The 18,027-nt window shown below is 44.1% G+C and overlaps 1 protein-coding gene across 7 annotated transcripts in view; it reads right to left on the bottom strand.

Moving 5' to 3' along the window:
* MTR (5-methyltetrahydrofolate-homocysteine methyltransferase) overlaps positions 1 to 18,027 on the bottom strand; it is a 138,130-nt gene that overhangs the window by 30,532 nt on the left and 89,571 nt on the right. For 4 of the 7 annotated variants that reach the window (XM_055233441.2, XM_055233439.2, XM_055233443.2 and 1 more), the window contains 8 exons: positions 15,795 to 15,893; positions 14,647 to 14,722; positions 11,701 to 11,856; positions 9,713 to 9,909; positions 6,481 to 6,681; positions 5,496 to 5,688; positions 3,923 to 4,035; positions 382 to 3,479 (listed from right to left, as the gene is read on the bottom strand). In XM_055233441.2, coding sequence (XP_055089416.1) covers positions 3,393 to 3,479; positions 3,923 to 4,035; positions 5,496 to 5,688; positions 6,481 to 6,681; positions 9,713 to 9,909; positions 11,701 to 11,856; positions 14,647 to 14,722; positions 15,795 to 15,893 — 1,122 coding nt within the window. In that variant the 3' untranslated portion in view covers positions 382 to 3,392. Of the gene's footprint in view, positions 1 to 381; positions 3,480 to 3,922; positions 4,036 to 5,495; positions 5,689 to 6,480; positions 6,682 to 9,712; positions 9,910 to 11,700; positions 11,857 to 14,646; positions 14,723 to 15,794; positions 15,894 to 18,027 lie in introns of those variants that run through there. The other 3 variants (XR_010114832.1, XR_010114831.1, XR_010114830.1) reach the window with 1 other exon arrangement.

Here is an 18,027-nt window from a genome sequence, read left to right as displayed (position 1 = left end):
TCCAGATTCTCTTCTCCTTATATGCTCCATAGGTGATCCCGTCGCACTGCAGCCTGCCACGTTGAAGTCTCTCAATTCTAACTCCAGACATTCTTTTTAAATTCCAAAGTCTAGTATCCAACTGCCCATATTCAGTCTAGTCACATCGAATCTTTCCAAAACACATCCTTTCTCCCATCCCCTGGACTCTGTCTTAGCAAATGGTCCAGCCATCCACTCATTCCCCAAAGCCTGGTATCTGGGCACTGCTGGCAGCAGCACGGATGCACCACTCTCCCGTCCCTCGCCTTTCTAGCTGCTGTTTACCCTAAGATGTTCTTCCTTTCCTTAAAAACTGTATTTGACTTATACAAACATTATCTACAAAATCACCATACCAGCTTTTAGGTTATCATTCCACCTTGCCTTTATTTTTTATAATATATTTAATATTAGGTAGAACATAATATGCACAAAACTGTTATCTATTAGTTATAAAGCATAATATATTAATAGCATATAGTAAACACTCGTAAGCCTACCAGGAGGAACCAGAACAGCTGCATAACTTGGCATCTACCTATGTGCTCCCGTCCCTTCCACTCCCTCCTTCCGTGGGTAATTACTATGCTCAATTTTGGTTTATTATTGTTACCTTTTTTTTTTAATAGCATAGTTTTATTGTATATGTATGCTTAGACTACATATTCTTTGGTTTTGCTTGTTTTTGGGCTCAATAGTACACCCCATGTAGTCTCTTCGAACTTGCTTCTTTTCCTTAATATTTTCTGAGATTCATTCTTACTGTGAAGTATAGCTGTAGTTTACTCATTTCCACTACTGAATAATATCCCGTAGGATGAATATATATATCTAATTATTCACCTATTTTCCTGTAGACAGACATACATTTCACTTTTTCCAGTTATTAACTATTATAAATATGTAACTATGAACATTCTTACACATTCCTCCTAGTGGCCACATGCAAGAGTTTGCTGGACATACAGGTGGGAGTTGGAAGCAAGATCATAAGGTCTGCAAATGTTCAAGTCTGTAAGGGATAATTGTTTTTTAAAGCAGTGGTGCCTGTCCACAATGTTGTACAAGTCCCTACAGATCTAACAACTGGTACTGTCAGACCCAACCTTTGCAAGTCTTATGGATATAAAATGGAATCTCATTGTGGTCCTAATTTATGTTTCCCTGACCACCAATGCTACAGAACATCTATTTATTTAAAAGCCCTATTTCCTCTTGTGTAGCCTTCATAATTTTTCTATTTTTTTTAAATAGGAATTCTCTATATTTGTGATTATGAATCTTCATCAGTTATTTGTATTATGTCTTCTCAAGTTGTGGATCATCTTCTCACTTCAAGTGTTTGCTTAATATAAGCCTTTAGTTTTAACAGAATTGACTTAACCGTCTTGTCATTTATGATTACTACTTTATGTCTCAAGAGACTCTTTCCTGCCCTAAGGCTTTTTTCATCCAAACACTGACAATTTTTGCTTTTTGTATTAAAGCCCTTAACATATTTGGAACTTATCACCAGGTAAGGTGAGAGAAAGTAAAATCTTTTTTTCCCACATGAATAGCCATTGTTCTGGGATTACTTAGGGAGTGGTCCTTCCTGTCCCCACTGACTTGCCATGTCACCAGGTCATTTTGCAAAGGTCAACATATGCATGGGTGAGTTTCTAGGCCCTTATTTTGTTCCCCTGCTCAGAATGCCTACCTCTGCACTACGACACTGTCTTGACAATAAAGCTTGGTATCACATAGGGTGCATCTCCTCAACCTCTCCTTCATATTTAGAAGCATTTGGTAATTTTAAGTCCTTTGCTACGCCATATAAACACCTGTTTGTTTCATTCAATAAAATCTCTGTTGGAATTTCCATTGAAAATGGTATTAAATCCATAGATCAATTTCAGGAGATCTGATACCTTTATAATCTTTAATATTCCTATTCATGAACAAAGATAGTTCTTCATTTGTTCCTCCCTTGCTTCTTCGTCTTCATCCTTCAAATCAAATCAGGACTCCAATGCTACCTTCTCCTGACTCCTGCCACCACCATCTTTAAAGTAGGATGAGTGTATATTTTGCATGCAAATTTTTGAAATAACTGCAATCATCCAAGAAAAAGATGACATGGGTGAGTTTGAGGCTTGTTGCTTGAGTGGTGGCACCATTCTTCATTACTGAATATATTGAGAATTGGAGGGGAATAAAATGGTAAGAAATGAGTGACGTTATGCTGCCCACCTGTCCAATTCTGTTGGCTATCAGAGCCCAGCTGAGAACCTGCTCAATCATGAAAACAATTAAAAGATGTTAACCGGCCAGGTGCAGTGGCTCACGCCTGTAATCCCAGCATTTTGGGAGGCCGAGGCGGGCAGATCACGAGGTCAGGAGATCGAGACCATCCTGGCTAACACGGTGAAACCCTGTCTCTACTAAAAATACCAAAAATTAACCGGGCGTGGTGGCAGGCGCCTGTAGTCCCAGCTACTCTGGAGGCTGAGGCAGGAGAATGGTGTGAACCCGGGAGGCGGAGCTTGCAGTGAGCCGAGACTGCGCCACTGCACTCCAGCCTGGGCGACAGAGCCAGACTCTGTCGCAAAAAAAAAAAAAAAACCAAACCAAAGCAAAACAAAAAAAATGTTAACCACCCTTAACAGTAACTTTCTCTCCTCATTTCCTTTTTGTTTCCTCAGGGGCACGGAAATACGAAATCATGGGAGGACGAAAATGCCCAGAGAGCATGGCTGCTTGACCACACTGGGGCAAACGGCTTCAGTGTTTCTGACAAGCAAGCAGTGAGAGCATGCCTTTTGCCAAAGGCAGTTCTGCAACCATTTAGTCCAGCCTTTAGAAAATGAGGTCTTCCGAAGAGAACAGAGCTACACCTTCCCCGTCAGAATCCACTGCTATAACCACTTAGATTAAAATGCCCCATTTCTCACAGTATCATTTTGTCACAGGGTCACACTTCTCTATTCAACTCAGTTTCAGGCTTTTCTTCTAAGAGGAAAAAAAGAGGACTAAGTGGCCTCCTAGATTCCACTGTAAAAACAGAAAAAAGCAGGTTGACTTGCTTTGAAATCAAAAGACCTCTGTCTTCAGTCTGTCCCCATCTCGGAGGGACCAGGGAAACCACAGGAACCCTGCTCACTGCTCTTCACGCAAGGTCCCGAAAAAACAGCGCCTGTTTTCCAGGCACTGCAGGAAGACCCTGCTCCTCTACAAGGTTCCACTAAATAGTCTTCGAAAACCAGAAGCAGGGAAGTGTCAGCCAGATGCACACAGGTTTTTTGTTGTTGTTATTTTTAAGGCACTCTAGGTTGTATTTCCTTGAGGATCATCAAGAATAAAAAAGGCAAAAAAAAAAAAAAAAAAAAAAGTTAGTCTGTATCATATCCCAAAATGGGTCCGAGCCATTTCTCAACCTCAGCCACAGATATGTTCTTCCTCAACGCATAATCCTCAACCTGCAAAAGATGAGAAGCATTTTATTAAACCAACATGATAAGACTTTTGGAATAGAAGTTTCCACAAAATTTGCCAAGAAACATTAAGTACCTTCCATTTCTTGTCTTAACAGCAATCTACAGAGTTAAATGGAGATAGATATTTATCTACCAAGTTGCCTTTTTCTCTAGGCAGAAAAACATGTAGTAAACATCTGATGCTTAGAAGCTGTGTGTGTGTGTGTGTGTGTGTGTGTGTGTGTGTGTGTGTGTGTGTGTGTGGTTTGCATGTAGAAGTGAGGGCTAGAATAGAGGTATTCTATTGAAATCAAATTAAGACATTAACTGGAGTAAATTTCTTCACCCTTTCCCCTTACTTTATTCTCATTCACATTTAAAATGAGAGAGGTTCTAGAATTTCATTTGAACTAGGGAAGCCACATATAATGAAAGAGCTAGCTTACCTGATCCTTGGAAATCTTCCCCACAGCAAAATATGTGGACTTCAAATTGGAGAAGTAGAGGCCTGAGACTGCTGAAGCAGGTGCCATTGCTAATGATTCTGTTAACCTAATGCCTAGAGAGAGCAACGCCGGGAAAATGCTTATTGACTCAGTGTCTAGCACAAGGCCTACAGCTAGCAGGCACTCAATGAACTCTTGTTGAACAAGTGAACCAAAGAGAACTCATGCCTTCTACGTAGACACATGACACAGCATGAAAGCTGTGATCAGACAAGTCTAGCAAATTCCTGCCAGGTGAAGAAACAAATTCAGGACATGCAGATCTCCTCTAACCCAGGGGGACAGGCCTGGGAAAGACTCTACACTCCTACCTCCAGCCATCCCAGATCAGTTACAGGTGCCCCGATTTGCTCCTAAGCCTAGACCTTCTCAGCCAGGAGCTCTACCTCTGGAGATAAGAACAACAACTGAACAGCCTCCACCAGTTCTGTGCGGCCACTGATACTAAAGACGACTGAGAGCCCCAGTGAAGAAGGAATCCACAACATCGTGAGAAAGAAGAGACAGTTTTCCTGGGGATCTGAGAGCTCAAACAGACCCTCAAGGATATCTATTCGAATCCACTCATTCTATGAACAAGGAAACAGAGCAACATGAAGGGTGAGTGCTTTGCCAGAGGTCGCCCAGCTAGCTTATGGCAGAAACAGGACTCCAACCCAGATCTCATGACTCCTAGAGTTAGTGTTGTTCCTGCTGAAGCAGATTCAGCACAGCTCATGGTTTCTCACTTAAATCTGGATGCCTTTATCAGCTTTGATGGTATGCTTTTTATTAATTCCGCTGAAAACTGTGAGCTTAGCCTGGGCCATCTCAACTACATGAACTCTGCAGTAATGACAGAACCAGCACACTGACGTGATAATGTGCAGCCACAGAACCACGAGCCAATTCAGCTCTGGGCACAGGACACTGAGGCCGGGTGTCTGGGCCTTTGTCTCAGAAACGCACATGCCAGCTTCTCATTTTCAGCTATTAGAATCAATCCACAGGCAAAACATAATAGAGAATTATGATTACAGAAGAATATAAATGTTAATAACAGTGTAAAAGTAAAGAGAAAAGAGGGCTGAAGGGAAGGCTGGGTGCTCTGCAAGACCAGCACCCAGGGACACCATCCACAAGCAATGAGACAAGAGCGTGAAGCAAGTGACATTACTGAGGGACAAAGGTCAGTCTCTAAGGGAGGGATTAAAGACATCACCATGCCTGTGACAGGAAACTGGGGCAGGAGAGGCACGGGATGGTATACATAAGCTAAACTCCCATCTGTTGTAGGCCAAGAGGAAATAATTTAAATTGATAAATCTAAAAATAATGATGTAAGAATACAATCAGTAATACTGAAGTAAAATGCCAGAACAAACAGCTACAAGTGAAAAAGGACAGCATAAGGGACAATGTGATTAGAAGCCCTTCAATTTTAAAAACATGTTTAACCCTAAGTGTCATTATGTTGATAAGAGTCTATCTACTGAAGAAGGAAGACAGGAACCCGTGGCCTCCTGGCTCATACCCGTAGACTGCTCGATGTCTGCGAGTCTCCACATGGTGAGCTTCTCGGTGTGGTCGGGCTGGCTGGGGTAGCCGGGAGCCGGGCGGATGCCCTTGTACCGCAGCCTGCGCAGGTCTGCAACATCCAGCTGCTCACTGCCACAGTAGGCCCACAATTCTCGGCGAACTCTTTCATGGAGCTCTTCTGCAAAGGCCTTGGGACCCAAAGCGGCAGGCATGCTTAGGCAGAGGTAGGGGCTCACAGCATCAGTGCAGCCTCCACCCCCTGAATCAGAACCATGAGGACACCCTCCCTCGTCTGGACCACAGCCAGGGGAAATTTGGCAAGAGGAAACAGGCTGGATTCTTGCTTGGTTTGTACTTTCATTAGCTGCTCTGCAGCTCAATTTTGGCCTCAACCTGAGCTCTGAAGGACCATACTTAATGACCTGAAGATTTTAGACCTTAAAACTTAACGATTTCCCTAAAGGTCAATCCAAAGCTCCACGGGCCAGAAAGAGCAGCTGGGACCATATAGCTGCTAGTTCCTCCACTGTTCACTGCAGGAAAAGGGAGAGGCTCTCCCCAGGGCAAAGGCTACCATCATTCCATGCATAGGAAGATGAAGACTCTATAGATGACACCAGCATTACAATGAGGGGCTCTGAAATAAAAATTTGTTTTTAATTTTTTGGGGTATTGAGGAAAATGTCACATCACAACAAGCAAAGTGAGACAACAGAGATAAGGCAGAGATAAAGGCTCTAAGAGCAACAGCCAACTATGGCACCATTCAAGGTTTTTCTTTGCCTCAAAGATAATGTAGACAAGCAATCTGGGGATACATAATATTAAAATATGTGTAATGTTAAAGCCAGCAGCATCCAACTCAAGAAAAAAAAAAAAGACACTGGTTCTAAGGGTTGATCAGTCTCCAGGCACCCACCCCAGGCTCCCTACTGCCTGGCCTCTGTCCTCAGCCCCTTGGTGCGATGCCTCTGCCTTACCTCTGCCAGCCGGTCCCCCAGTGCCTTGACCATGATGCTGCTGTAGTCATCACCATCATCCTCATAGGCCTTGCTCAGCTCTTCTACCCCAAAGCAGGCAACGGCAAACAGGCCCAGGTAGTCACGGATGCCAGAATGCAAGGGAGCGATGAAGTCTGAGAGGCAGTAGTATGGCTCCGTGCTGGCAGAGTCCTTCTCGGCCTTAAAACCAAGGAGTGTGCGGAGGCGCCGTTAGCAAGAACGTGGCACCAGCACATCATGAAGAGCAATCGAGTATCGTCAAATGAGAATAAGCTTCACAACGCAGAGATGGCAGCCTGTATTGTGCACTGTTACATCCCCAGTACTTGGAATTGTGTCTGACACATAGTGAGTATTCAATAAATATTTGTAAGATAAACAAATGAAATGAGATTTTTAAAAATGTATGACATGACGTAACATAAATTGTCAAGACACCAGTTCATTGGCTCACTCACACACTGACCAAACATTTACTGAATGCCTTCAGGCACTGTGCTGAAGTCAGGTTTAAAAAAAAAAAAAAAAAACTTGTCCCCAAGTGTTTTCAATTAAGTTCAGCACCATGTTCAAAAGAGATCCAATAAATGGAAGGGCCTCCACTCTGCGTCAACAGCAGCAGCTCAAACAACAAACTGTTGGGGTGAGCAATGCCCAGGCCACGTGCTGCCTGCCATGTGGGGTGGGGTCGAGGATCATACAGGAGCCGGCTGAGGACACCCAGGGCCGGCTGGGCACCAAACCAAGAATTCAGCAGGATTTGCTTCTGGATTTTCTCCACAGCCCTGGGGCCTATCCTCCCCCATTTTTCACCCTCAGCTCATAAGCAACTCTTCCCTGCAACTAAGGTAACAAATAAAGTCTTATACATATTTAAAAAATCAATAAATATTTGCTGAGAAGGTAAATAGCTTATAACTAATACTCATTCAGTGGTTACTGTATGCCTGTTCTTGGTGCTTTATATGAATTACTATTTAACCCTCTCAACCACTTTGTGACATGTGATACCATCAGCTCCATTTTACAGACAAGAAATCAGGGGCACAGGAAGCTTGATCAACTGGCCCAAGGCCAGACAGTGGGAGGGGCCGGAGGGCTGGTACCACAACCCATGCTCCTACATATATGGTACTGCTTAGGACTGATCAATTAATCAGTGAGTGGCCAACCCAGACACTTCACAACTCATTGCGCACCGTGGAAGCAAGTGCAGCTACATTGACACAGGGCAGGAAATTGTTAAGTGCAGGCGAGGAGGTGTTTGGTAATGGCACACAGGAATGTCACCGAACTCAGGGACAGCTGTGCATGGGGAAGCCATTTTCCAGGTATACTCGGCCCATCAATTATTCTTTGCTAACAAAGGCCAGAGGGGGACCCAAAGCTTCCCTGCACCACAGGAGAGACAGATCACAGAGCCCCATGGTACCTTAGAAGAGACAGCAATCAGAGCCTACTCAGAAGAGCAGACTCCCAGAGTAATAAGGCACTGCCACCAGAATGTTCAGAGTGCACTGGAGGAAAGCCCCTCCTGAGAAATTGCTACCTGGGTAGGTAATGTACGTGCCTGGCCCAGTTCCCCTCTCCAGAGGCTATTAAAAAGGTGAACTCTGAGAATTCATTCTATTAAATGCCCTAATATGTCACAGACTGCCTGGGCATGAATGGTACTGGAAGTAAAAAGAGATCGCAGAGGATGCAGGACTTGAAAGATGAAAGACTGGGCTAGAGCAGAGGTTTTTGAACACCATTATGTCTGTAAAAGAAAAGCCACAAATTCCCTAGTGAGGAGGGGCTGGAACTTAACATTAGAACCCCAGTGCCTTGTATTCTGCGGTGTCTGAGCCTGGGCGCATACAGTGAGGATTTACCAAGTCTGAGTGCGTAGGGTAAGGATGTAGCTGTCCTTGTTTAACTCTTCATGGTACTGTTGAAGGCCTCAAGTTTAAGAATCCCTTCAGATGTTGTTATGGTAAAAATATGGATGACTATGAATTATATTATGGTTGGGATTAAAATGCGCCAATATCTTTTTTGTTTGCTTGTTTTTTAGAGACAGGGTCTCGCTCTGTTGCCCAGGTTGGAGTACAGTGGCATGATTATGGCTTACTGCAGCCTCGAACTCCTGGGCTCAAGTGATCCTCCCGCCTCATCCTCTCAAGCAGCTGGCTGAAGGAGTACAGGCATGCACTCCCCAGTGCGCGGCTCATTTTTAAATTTATTTTATAGAGGCAGGGTCTTGCCATCTTGCCGGGGCTGGCCTCAAACTCCTGGGCTCAAACAATCCTCCCACCTTGGCCTCTGAAAGTGCTGGGATTATAGGTGTGAGCCACTGTGCCCAGCCAACACTATTATTTTTGAATGACTGAAAATGGCAGTAAAACAGAAAGAATAATTTTCTGCAAATTATTAAATCTGTTAATGACTCTGGTGAATTCTGGTTCCAATTCTTGATTAAGACACTCTTTTTTACAGCAACTAAAGGGACATGCATATGATATTTGCCTTTTCAAAGGTGGGGGAGACGAGAGAGAAGTTGCTGAGAAGAGTCTGTTCTCGTCACTCGAAAGAAAAGAAGCCAGCAGAGTCGAAGAACAGCCATTGTGGGTATGTACAGGCTGGGCTCTCCTCTCTATATTGGGGGGCCCAGCACAATCTCCATCATCCTTCATCTTCTCTGTAAAACAGAAACTTAAACTGCCTAACACGGCTGTGTGGAAATTAAAAGGATGATCATCAAGCACCTTACTATGCACCTGGCACCTGGTATCCATTCTGCAAATGTTTGTTTCCACCTGTCTTCCCCTTCCAAGGGAAGCCATCTGACAGTCTATCTTAATAATATGCATAGATGTTAACCAACGTTTTTGAACAAGTGAGTGTTCTCTTTCTTCAGAAGCTAAGAAGACTGAGATCCTGACATGTGACCACCTGAGACAGCAGCAATGGTCCTCGTCCATCCATGGAACACAACATTAACTGCCTCACTCCTGCTGAGTGGCCCTGCCTCTGACACCCATGGTGGCGCCTTCTCTCCCCCATCCTCACAGATGGCTTGGGCTTGGGTGTGTGATTGGTCACTTCTTGGGCATGTGATTGGTCATTTGGGAGGAGGTGAAGCAGACTCTCATTTATGCAAAGCTCTTTTGTTTAGTGCTTAAACTCACAAGTGAAAGCAGTGTGCTGGCTGTCAGTACACCTTCCATACCTGTTGCCTTAACCCATAGAAGGTGGCTATGGGCTCTGCAGCCTGGGGTACAGCACCCTCTGCATACAGGTGAATGTCGTCTTGGATACTCTGTGCTGGCCAGAACCCAACCACACCCCGGGCTCGGAGTTTCTTTTGACTAATCAGTGTGTTCAGCATATTGTGGGCATCATCGTAGACCTTTTTGGCCTCTCCACCTATTAGAAAAACACAATTAGAATTCACTTAAAGATGCCAAAAATAACCATCAAACAATGCTTCTTTTAAAAGCCATTACCCCTCCTCAGTCACCTTCCCTCTTCAGGCTTCTCCATTTTCCTCAAATGCTTTCTGGTGTTTGCCACTGACCCAGCTTAAAGTGGAACAGCCAGGGTTTTGTGGCTCCTGCTAAGTGCAGCTCCCACAGTCTGCTTCTCCCAGTTCAAGCCACTTAAGTTTTCCATTGGACAAAATGCAGCCAAAGCTGTGGCTCCCCAAAGCATTCTGTCAGAGAGGACGAGAAAAAGCAGGCCAGATTCCTCACTGACATTCCTCGTACACATACAACTCCACTGACTTTGCAGTGACCTCTGGGAGACATGACCTGTGCTCGTATTCCGTGGTGCTTTTAATCCCAAACACAATATAATTCATAACGATTGATATTTTGACCATAACAACATCTGAAGGGATTCTTAAATTTGGGGCCTTCAACAGTACCACGAAGAGTTAAACAAGGACAGCTACATCCTTACCCTACGCACTCAGACTCGGTAAATCCTCACTGTATGCGCCCAGGCTCAGACACCGCAGAATACAAGGCATGGTGAATATAAGGCACAGGCCATGTTCCCCAGAGGTCACTGTGAAGTCAGTGGAATTGTATGTGCACAGGGAACGTTAGTGGTAAGGGGTGAAGTGTGGCCCAAATCCTCACACTTGGCTTCAGTGCTGCACTTGGGCTGGCCTGCTCCCGGACCTGCAGTGGGAGCCAGGCTCCGAGGACACCATCTCGGTTTCCGTGAGACTCGGCCACCCTGCCCATGGTGAGAAGCCTGTCCCACAGCCCCTGGACAGCTCACCTGTGATGATTCAGGGGCAGCACACTGAGAAGCCCCTTGCTCATCACCACGTTCCTGGCTACCTGAGAGTTCCTGAGTCTCAGCATCCTAACACGCACACCCAGGCCCGCCCCCCGTGAGAAACTTGGCAAGAGGCTGGTTTCTAGGCGCCTCTCAGCCCTAATCCCATGCTTCTGTGAGTCTACCCCTCCCTGTTGCTCTGATCTGGCTACTACCTGATCCTTTGAATGGCTTTGCATTTGGATTCCTTGTCTCTGTCGGTGGATTTTGGGGTGAGGCTAGAAGTGAGAAGTGGGGGGTAGTAATTTATCACCTCACCTACTTCTCTAGTTTATCACCCTAAAGCCCCATTCCCTTCCCAATGCTCCAAGCACAATGGGCTCCTTGCAGTTCCCCAAATAGGCACATGTACCTGTGCCTTCTCACACTGTCTCCTCTTCCTGGAACGTCCTTTTCTTCAACACCATATCACATCCACAGTCCTAGCCACGGCAACTCCCACTGAATCCTCAAAAACAGTTCGAATGCCCCCTCGTCCAGGAAGCCTACCCTGACCTCCCAGTCTGAGCTCTATCTCCTCTTACGTCCACAGGAGCCCAGGCAGGGCCCATTACTACTGGCTGTGCCAGTTAGTCAGGTGCTAGACAGCAGGGATTATATTGTCTTCCATTTATCCCTAGTGCTCAGCATGTAACTGATGTCAATAAACATTTATTGGAAGAATAAAGTAGATACCAAATTTAGTTGATATAATAAGGACCAATCTAGCAGTTTGAAAACCACTAAAAAGTCGGGCAGGTGAGCAATATGAAGGCATCTGTAATCTGCACAATCCAAATCCAGTGTTCCTCACTAATTCAGGTCTTCAAAGTCACAATCCCACATCTTGAATATCAGAGGCAGAAAGGAAGGACTTACTGCACTAACCTACAGTTTTGTCGTTAAATATCTTGGGAAAGCCTCGATTCGGGTACTTGCCCCGGAGCTGCCAGACATCAAAGAAAGGCTTCCAGTCAATGTAGTCCAGCAGCTTCTGCAGGTCATAGTCTTCAAAGACCTGGGTCCCAATAAACATGGGCCTCACTACAGGAGAGAAGTACGGTTGTCAATGCTGATGCTGGCACCCTGCCTGATGGAGGCCTCCCTGCCAGCTCCTCACTGCTCTGCCAACTCCCACGCTCCACCTCCCTCCTGTCACCCGTAGGAGTTGTTTTACAAAGAGGGGAACTTTAAATTATCGTGGAGAAGGAGTAATTCTGCACTGAGTCTTAAATAAAACTATTCTTCACAGGCAGCTGACTACACCACCCTTGGAAACTGTTCCCTCAACCCTTCCATCCCCACCCCCCGCCCAAGAAGGAAAGACAGATGGGTTAATCCTCACTTGTACAAATGAAGACAAGGTGAACACGAAGAACACTCTAGAAAGACACGGAGAGTAAGCTACTTATCTAAAGTTTCAAAACCGGAAACAATCATCTAGATTGCCTACTGACACATATGCTCAAAGTATAGGCAAATGAAGTCCCAAATTCAGGACTGCTGTGCCTTCTGCAGGGGAGGAAGGGACACATGTGGGACTTCTGATACATATTCCTCAATACATAATCCTCCACTCTGCCGAGCACGTGTGCAGCACAGATGTATGAGCAAGGAAAAGCTGATTTATTACCTTAGAAATACGGATTCAATTAATATAACCTCTGTTCACTCTGCATTGTTTCGTTTTTTAAAAATCAGATGGTAGGTTATGTCTTAAGCTGGCTAGTGGGTATACATGGATGTTTAATATATTGTTCTTTATACCTCCTGGTGAGTCTAAAATACATCATAATTTAAATAATGGTGAAGACTTCGGAGACAGATGGTGCTGCTGGGCTTTCTGGGGCAGGTAGAGCAGCACTGCCATCTGCCCTCCAGACCGTAGTGTGGTCTGCACCTCGGACTATGGTCTGACATGGCAAGATCAGGCTGGAGTCTAAGGTGTTGGCCCCATTGCCATATCCGAGCCTTCCTTTCTCTCTACTTCCTGATTTGTAACCAGGGATCAGGGAACTTCCTATTCTACCAATCTCAGGGGCTCTGGGAGAACACAGAAGCTTGTAGAGTGTTTTTCTCTCATTTGACTTCTTACGTCTGCCTGGAAATCTCTACCTTTTCATACTCGTTCACGGTAGCCCTTTCCCATTTGTTCCTCATCATCCTTCTACTACACGGGACAATCCCTTCTTTGGAAATATCCTATTATGTTGGTTTGTTGGTAACAAAGCCTCTATAGTCCTCTTAGTAGAGAAACTAAAAGGATCTACAGAGACCCTTGATTCAAGGGTCCTCTCGCCTGGGAAGGCAGAGAGAACACGCTGCTGCAGAGCCACTGACGGACTCTCTCTTGTCTCCCAGAGTTTAAGAAATGTTTGAGGTTTTACCATCAGGGCCTTAAAAGAAGACCCTCTTTTATTCCCTATCGACTTCCTGCAACTACCCTAGGACTGGCTGTCCTCAGATATATTTCAGAGGGCCAGGCCTCAGGGGCCCATGGCCCTCGGGCAGCAGGGCAGGCCCTGCAGTAGCCCCATGCCAGAGGTTAAAGCGGCCACTAAAAAAGCATCCCAACCGCTGCCAGGTGCTGTGGGCCTTTGGAGGGTATTTCCAGCAAAATATGTTTTGGATGTCTGACTTGATCCAAACAGACTTGCCCTTGTGTTATTATTCCAATTTCACAGGGAAAGATACAGAGCAAATAATCGGAGCTTGAACTATATAGCAATTTATACTTTTTCCAAGGTTTTCACAGAATATTTTACCCTCACAACATTTCCAAAAAGTAACTCCTTTTTTAACATGGTAGAAACTGTCAAACATGGAAGCAAGCTGCTCAAGGTCACTCCGTGAGTCAGAGCGAGGAGCCACGTTGGGATGAGAACCCCGACATCCCGGCTCCCAATATGGCATTCTTTCCACCAAACCACGCTGAACTCAGCAGGGATGAAATTAGAACCAAGCACACCTACATTTCCAATTTAATCCGCTCAACTCTGCCAAGCAAGTGTAGAACACAGATGTCGTGAGCAATGAAAGCTGATTTGATACATTACCTTGGAAATATGGATTCAATTAATATAACCCCTGTTCACTCTATCTTGGTTTTGCATTTGTGTCTCATGCCTCTCTGTGCCTGTCAAAACATCTTACACGTTTTATTCCCTTGTGAACACCTATATGAGGCAAGAAAGGTGGCTAGAAATTTTAAAAAGGAAGAAACCAAATAAAAGAAATAAAAAGAAAGGGAAACATCCAGAGAGAGGACAGAGAGAAAGGAAGACATAGAGGATCCTGCTTTGCTGCAGTGTTTTAAAGATGTGTGAATGCAAACACGTTTCCCATTTTAGACATTTCACATCTGCCCTTTGGCCTGCGAGAGACCCAGGCCACCTCAGGTGACAGTACCACCCAGGCAGGTTTCCACAGAACTTCCTTCAAGGAGACAGAGACCCACGCAAGCACAGCACAGAGGAAAGAGCATGGTTTTAGAAGACAGACCAGAGAGAGATTCCTAGTAACCTTTCAAGTTTCCACCCAAAACTCAGTTTCTTCAAATTAAAATGTGGATAATTCCCATGTCCATTATGGAGTTGTCTGAAGGACTCAGAGAGCTGCTATGAGTCCATCTCAGGATGGTGTCTGGCACACAACACCTGCTCCATAAATGGTACCTATTCCCTTTCTTTCTGGTCATCAGTCACTCATCAGCATTAGACACGGTTGAGAGTCGTTAGCTGCTTGTTTGATTTTGCAGCCAAGTAAATGCATGTACTTCCTCAGCACACTGTCAGTTACCACACCCAGTCTTTCTCTAGTCATAGCCAAACAGACCTGGGTGAGGTTCAGACAGCCAATCCATTTGGAAACCACTTTTTCTGGCTTGACTTAAGGGTAAGTATCTCCTCTCCTGTTAAAAAAAACAAAGAAAAATTAGTTAGAGACTCTTAGCTTTTCCACAACTACTATGAAAACATGTCCAAGAAGGCCAGTATGTAAGCTTTGCAAGAAAGCAAATGCTCTTATTCATGAGAATCTTTATCCTAAAAAGCTCTTCCTTTTCTACCCAGTCGGTTTCACATTGGCACCAGAACAATAGATAGTAAAGACTTAATAAGCATCCATTAACTATTGATATGTAAATATGAGCCTGGTTCTGCGGCCTGAACCTGAGGTACTAGGGGTGTCTGACCTGTACTTTTAGAACACCTGAGGTCAGCTGTTAACTGGTCTTCCATGGCCCACCCTGAGGACCAGAAGGTAGAATTAAAGAAACTGTCCACTGTGGGCGAACCTAAGGAGAGAGAAAAAAGCCAACCACTGCGTCTTGGCCTAGCTACCACCTCAGAAGCAAAACAGCATGTTTTCCTCACGCTGTGGATCTCATTTCACTTGCCTAGCAACTCCCAAAATGCTCCCACCAAAGCGCAGAAGGCAGATAACCAGAAAGAAATATTTCAGTGACTTCTAAAGCATAGTTATGCCTGTTCTCCATGGATTCCCTGAAGCTTATCAAGAGACGGACAGTTCTTGAAACATCATTCTGCACAGTCAGTGTCGGGCAGTCAGGCAAAAGGCTTAACTGGTCCTGCCTCATGTCTCCATTTTCTTTCATTAGCTCCTCAAGAATGGGGATCTGTGGGAGTCATTTCAGTACACTGTTTCAGCACCTGTTTCCCTGCTGAGTATGAACTCATGTTTTATTCATTACCATAGCTCTGATATCTAGCACAGCCCCTAACGCCTACTGGGTACCCAATAAATGTTTGGCTGAATAAATAAAATTCATTTCAATATAACCAAAAATTATTTGGGAACTTAGACACTGAAGACCTCTGATTTGAACTAGAAGATACAAATTCTCTAAAATGATCCCAAGCCTTTTATACTCCTCAAAACCATTTTAAAAAGTCACATTAAAAACTAGGATCATAAAAAACAGTCACATTAAAAGCAAGCAAAGATCTGTTTCTACCACTTACCTTGAGAGACTCATAATGGTCCTGTCGAATATCTTCATATTCTTCCATGATTTCCTCAAAGTATTCATCCTTTAGATTTTCATCTAACAGCTGAGAACACTGAAAATTCAAGATAGCCATAGATGAGCAAAAGATGATAAAACTGGTGCAGTAATAGTCAACTCTGATAACACCTCCTTCAGGAAGGCTTCCTTAACTTCATTTCTTCTCCCTTCACCAACTGTGCTAATTCCTGCCTGGTGTGCAGGAAAGGGTAAACTCAGTGGGCTTGGGATGTTCAAACGCTGCACAAGCCAAAGAAAGGACTGGCCTTTGACTGGTTTCTGGGAGACAAACTCTAAACCCTTGGGATAGCCTGCCTGATAAGAGAGTCACTGTATGCCTGGCACTCTGGGCCGCGTCAGATCATTTATGCTAACAGTCTGATTTATGGTGGGGGACCTTAGCTCATGCTTATGTTTGACCTCTGCAGGGACTGAAGACTGAATAATTAAGGCTAGACATATGGGCATTCTGGGCCTATGTGACCAACCCCCAATAAAAACCCAGGACATGAAGGCTCAGGTAAGCTTCTGGGTTGGCAAGGCTCCTTACATGTTGTCACATATCATTAGTGGAAGAAATAAGCACCATCCAGATTACTCTATGGGGAGATGACTCCTGAAAGCCTGTACCAGGCCTCTCCTGCATTCCATCCTATGTGCCTTTTGCCTTTCCTGATTTTAACCTATATCCTTTCACAACAATAAACCACGGTTGTAACAGTGTTTCTGGGTTCTTTGTCTCCTTCTAGTGAAACTTTGAACCTGAAGGTGGTCTTGGGAACCCTCTGGGTTAAGAAACCCCCAACTCAATGTTTCAAAGACATTCTATTCATCTACTACTGCACTTTCCAAAGCCTTTTAGCTTCAATTTATATATCCACTTCCCTTACTAGAAAGCCCTATGACAGCTGCAATCACACATTGACTACCTTCATGCCCCTGGTGCCTAGCCCAGCGTCTGGAGGTACATTCTCACTGTTTGCTGAAGGAATGAGGCTAATCTTCATAGTCCACTGACTTTCTGCTAAAATTGGAAAGGAAACCAATAATCTGAGAAAATGTGAAGTCTACTCATTAAATCGTAAAAGTAGGATCAGCTAAATATTATTTATTATGATTATCAAGTTGATAGAATAGCTACCATCAAAGGAGAAAATAAAATTACATAGAAAGAAGAAGTGGCAGCTACTGATCACATCAGTTAAAAAATAAACACAGCACTGCCCCATCCCTGCATTCTCTAGCAGGATTATCTAATACACAAAAAGGCAAGAAAGTTCAACATCTTCATCTGACCTTAAGGAAGTTAGACTGAATGACAGCTAAAGTGCCTACCAGCTTTAAAAGTCTATAACTCTATGTGGGTTTTCTAAGTATCTCTAATAACAATCCAATCACCTATGAGTTAGTATAAAACAAAATCACCTCATTCAGGAATACAATCAGAAAAGGCCATTGTGGCAGGCCAAAAATAGGTTCCTAAATAGTGTTCACACCACAAAGTATTTCCCAGCCTTACATTAAACTCACCTCAATGGAGTCCTCATTTAGGAAACCCAGCACAGCCCAATGAAACAAGAAGGGAATGCCTACTCTGAATTCCCTGAAGTGTATGTAACCAATGTTTTAAAACCCTCTTGCATTTTGCTAGATTATATACTCTGAGAAAGCAAAACCAGATGTCTTTGACATCCAGAAAATCTACGATCCCCTGATGCTGGTGTTATTGTGTAGACAGAATATACCACTGCAGTTTGCTGGCACCTTGAACAGCCCCACGAGGCCCGCTGCTCCCAGAGCCACAGTGGCAGGCTCCTTCTGGCCCAGTCTGACTTACTTGATGGAAACAAGTTCACAGTCAGTATGTGGGCTAACCTACATGATCCTTCCACTAAAAAATCAAATCCATCATGTGTTTTCATGCCAACCACTGGGACATATCAGTTTATATTTTCCTTCATTTTTAAAAATTATATTTCATGGCAACAGCCACACAGTAAGAGGGAATAAATTGAAAAGATATTTTATAATTTAAAAAGAATAAAATATTGGCACCTCGTTTTTTATTAAAGAAGAAAAAATAAAGCAAGGGTCTAAATCTCCAACCATTAAGTATTTGCTACATCTTTTTGGAATCTTCCAAATATATGAGACAGCTGCTAAAATGTGATCGTGTTCCATGTTCATTT

The sequence above is a fragment of the Symphalangus syndactylus genome, chromosome 19, assembly GCF_028878055.3.
Source record: "Symphalangus syndactylus isolate Jambi chromosome 19, NHGRI_mSymSyn1-v2.1_pri, whole genome shotgun sequence".
In the NCBI taxonomy this organism is placed as follows: Eukaryota; Metazoa; Chordata; class Mammalia; order Primates; family Hylobatidae; genus Symphalangus; species Symphalangus syndactylus.
Note: the sequence above shows the minus strand (reverse complement) of the source record. Positions and strands in the feature narration are given on the sequence as shown.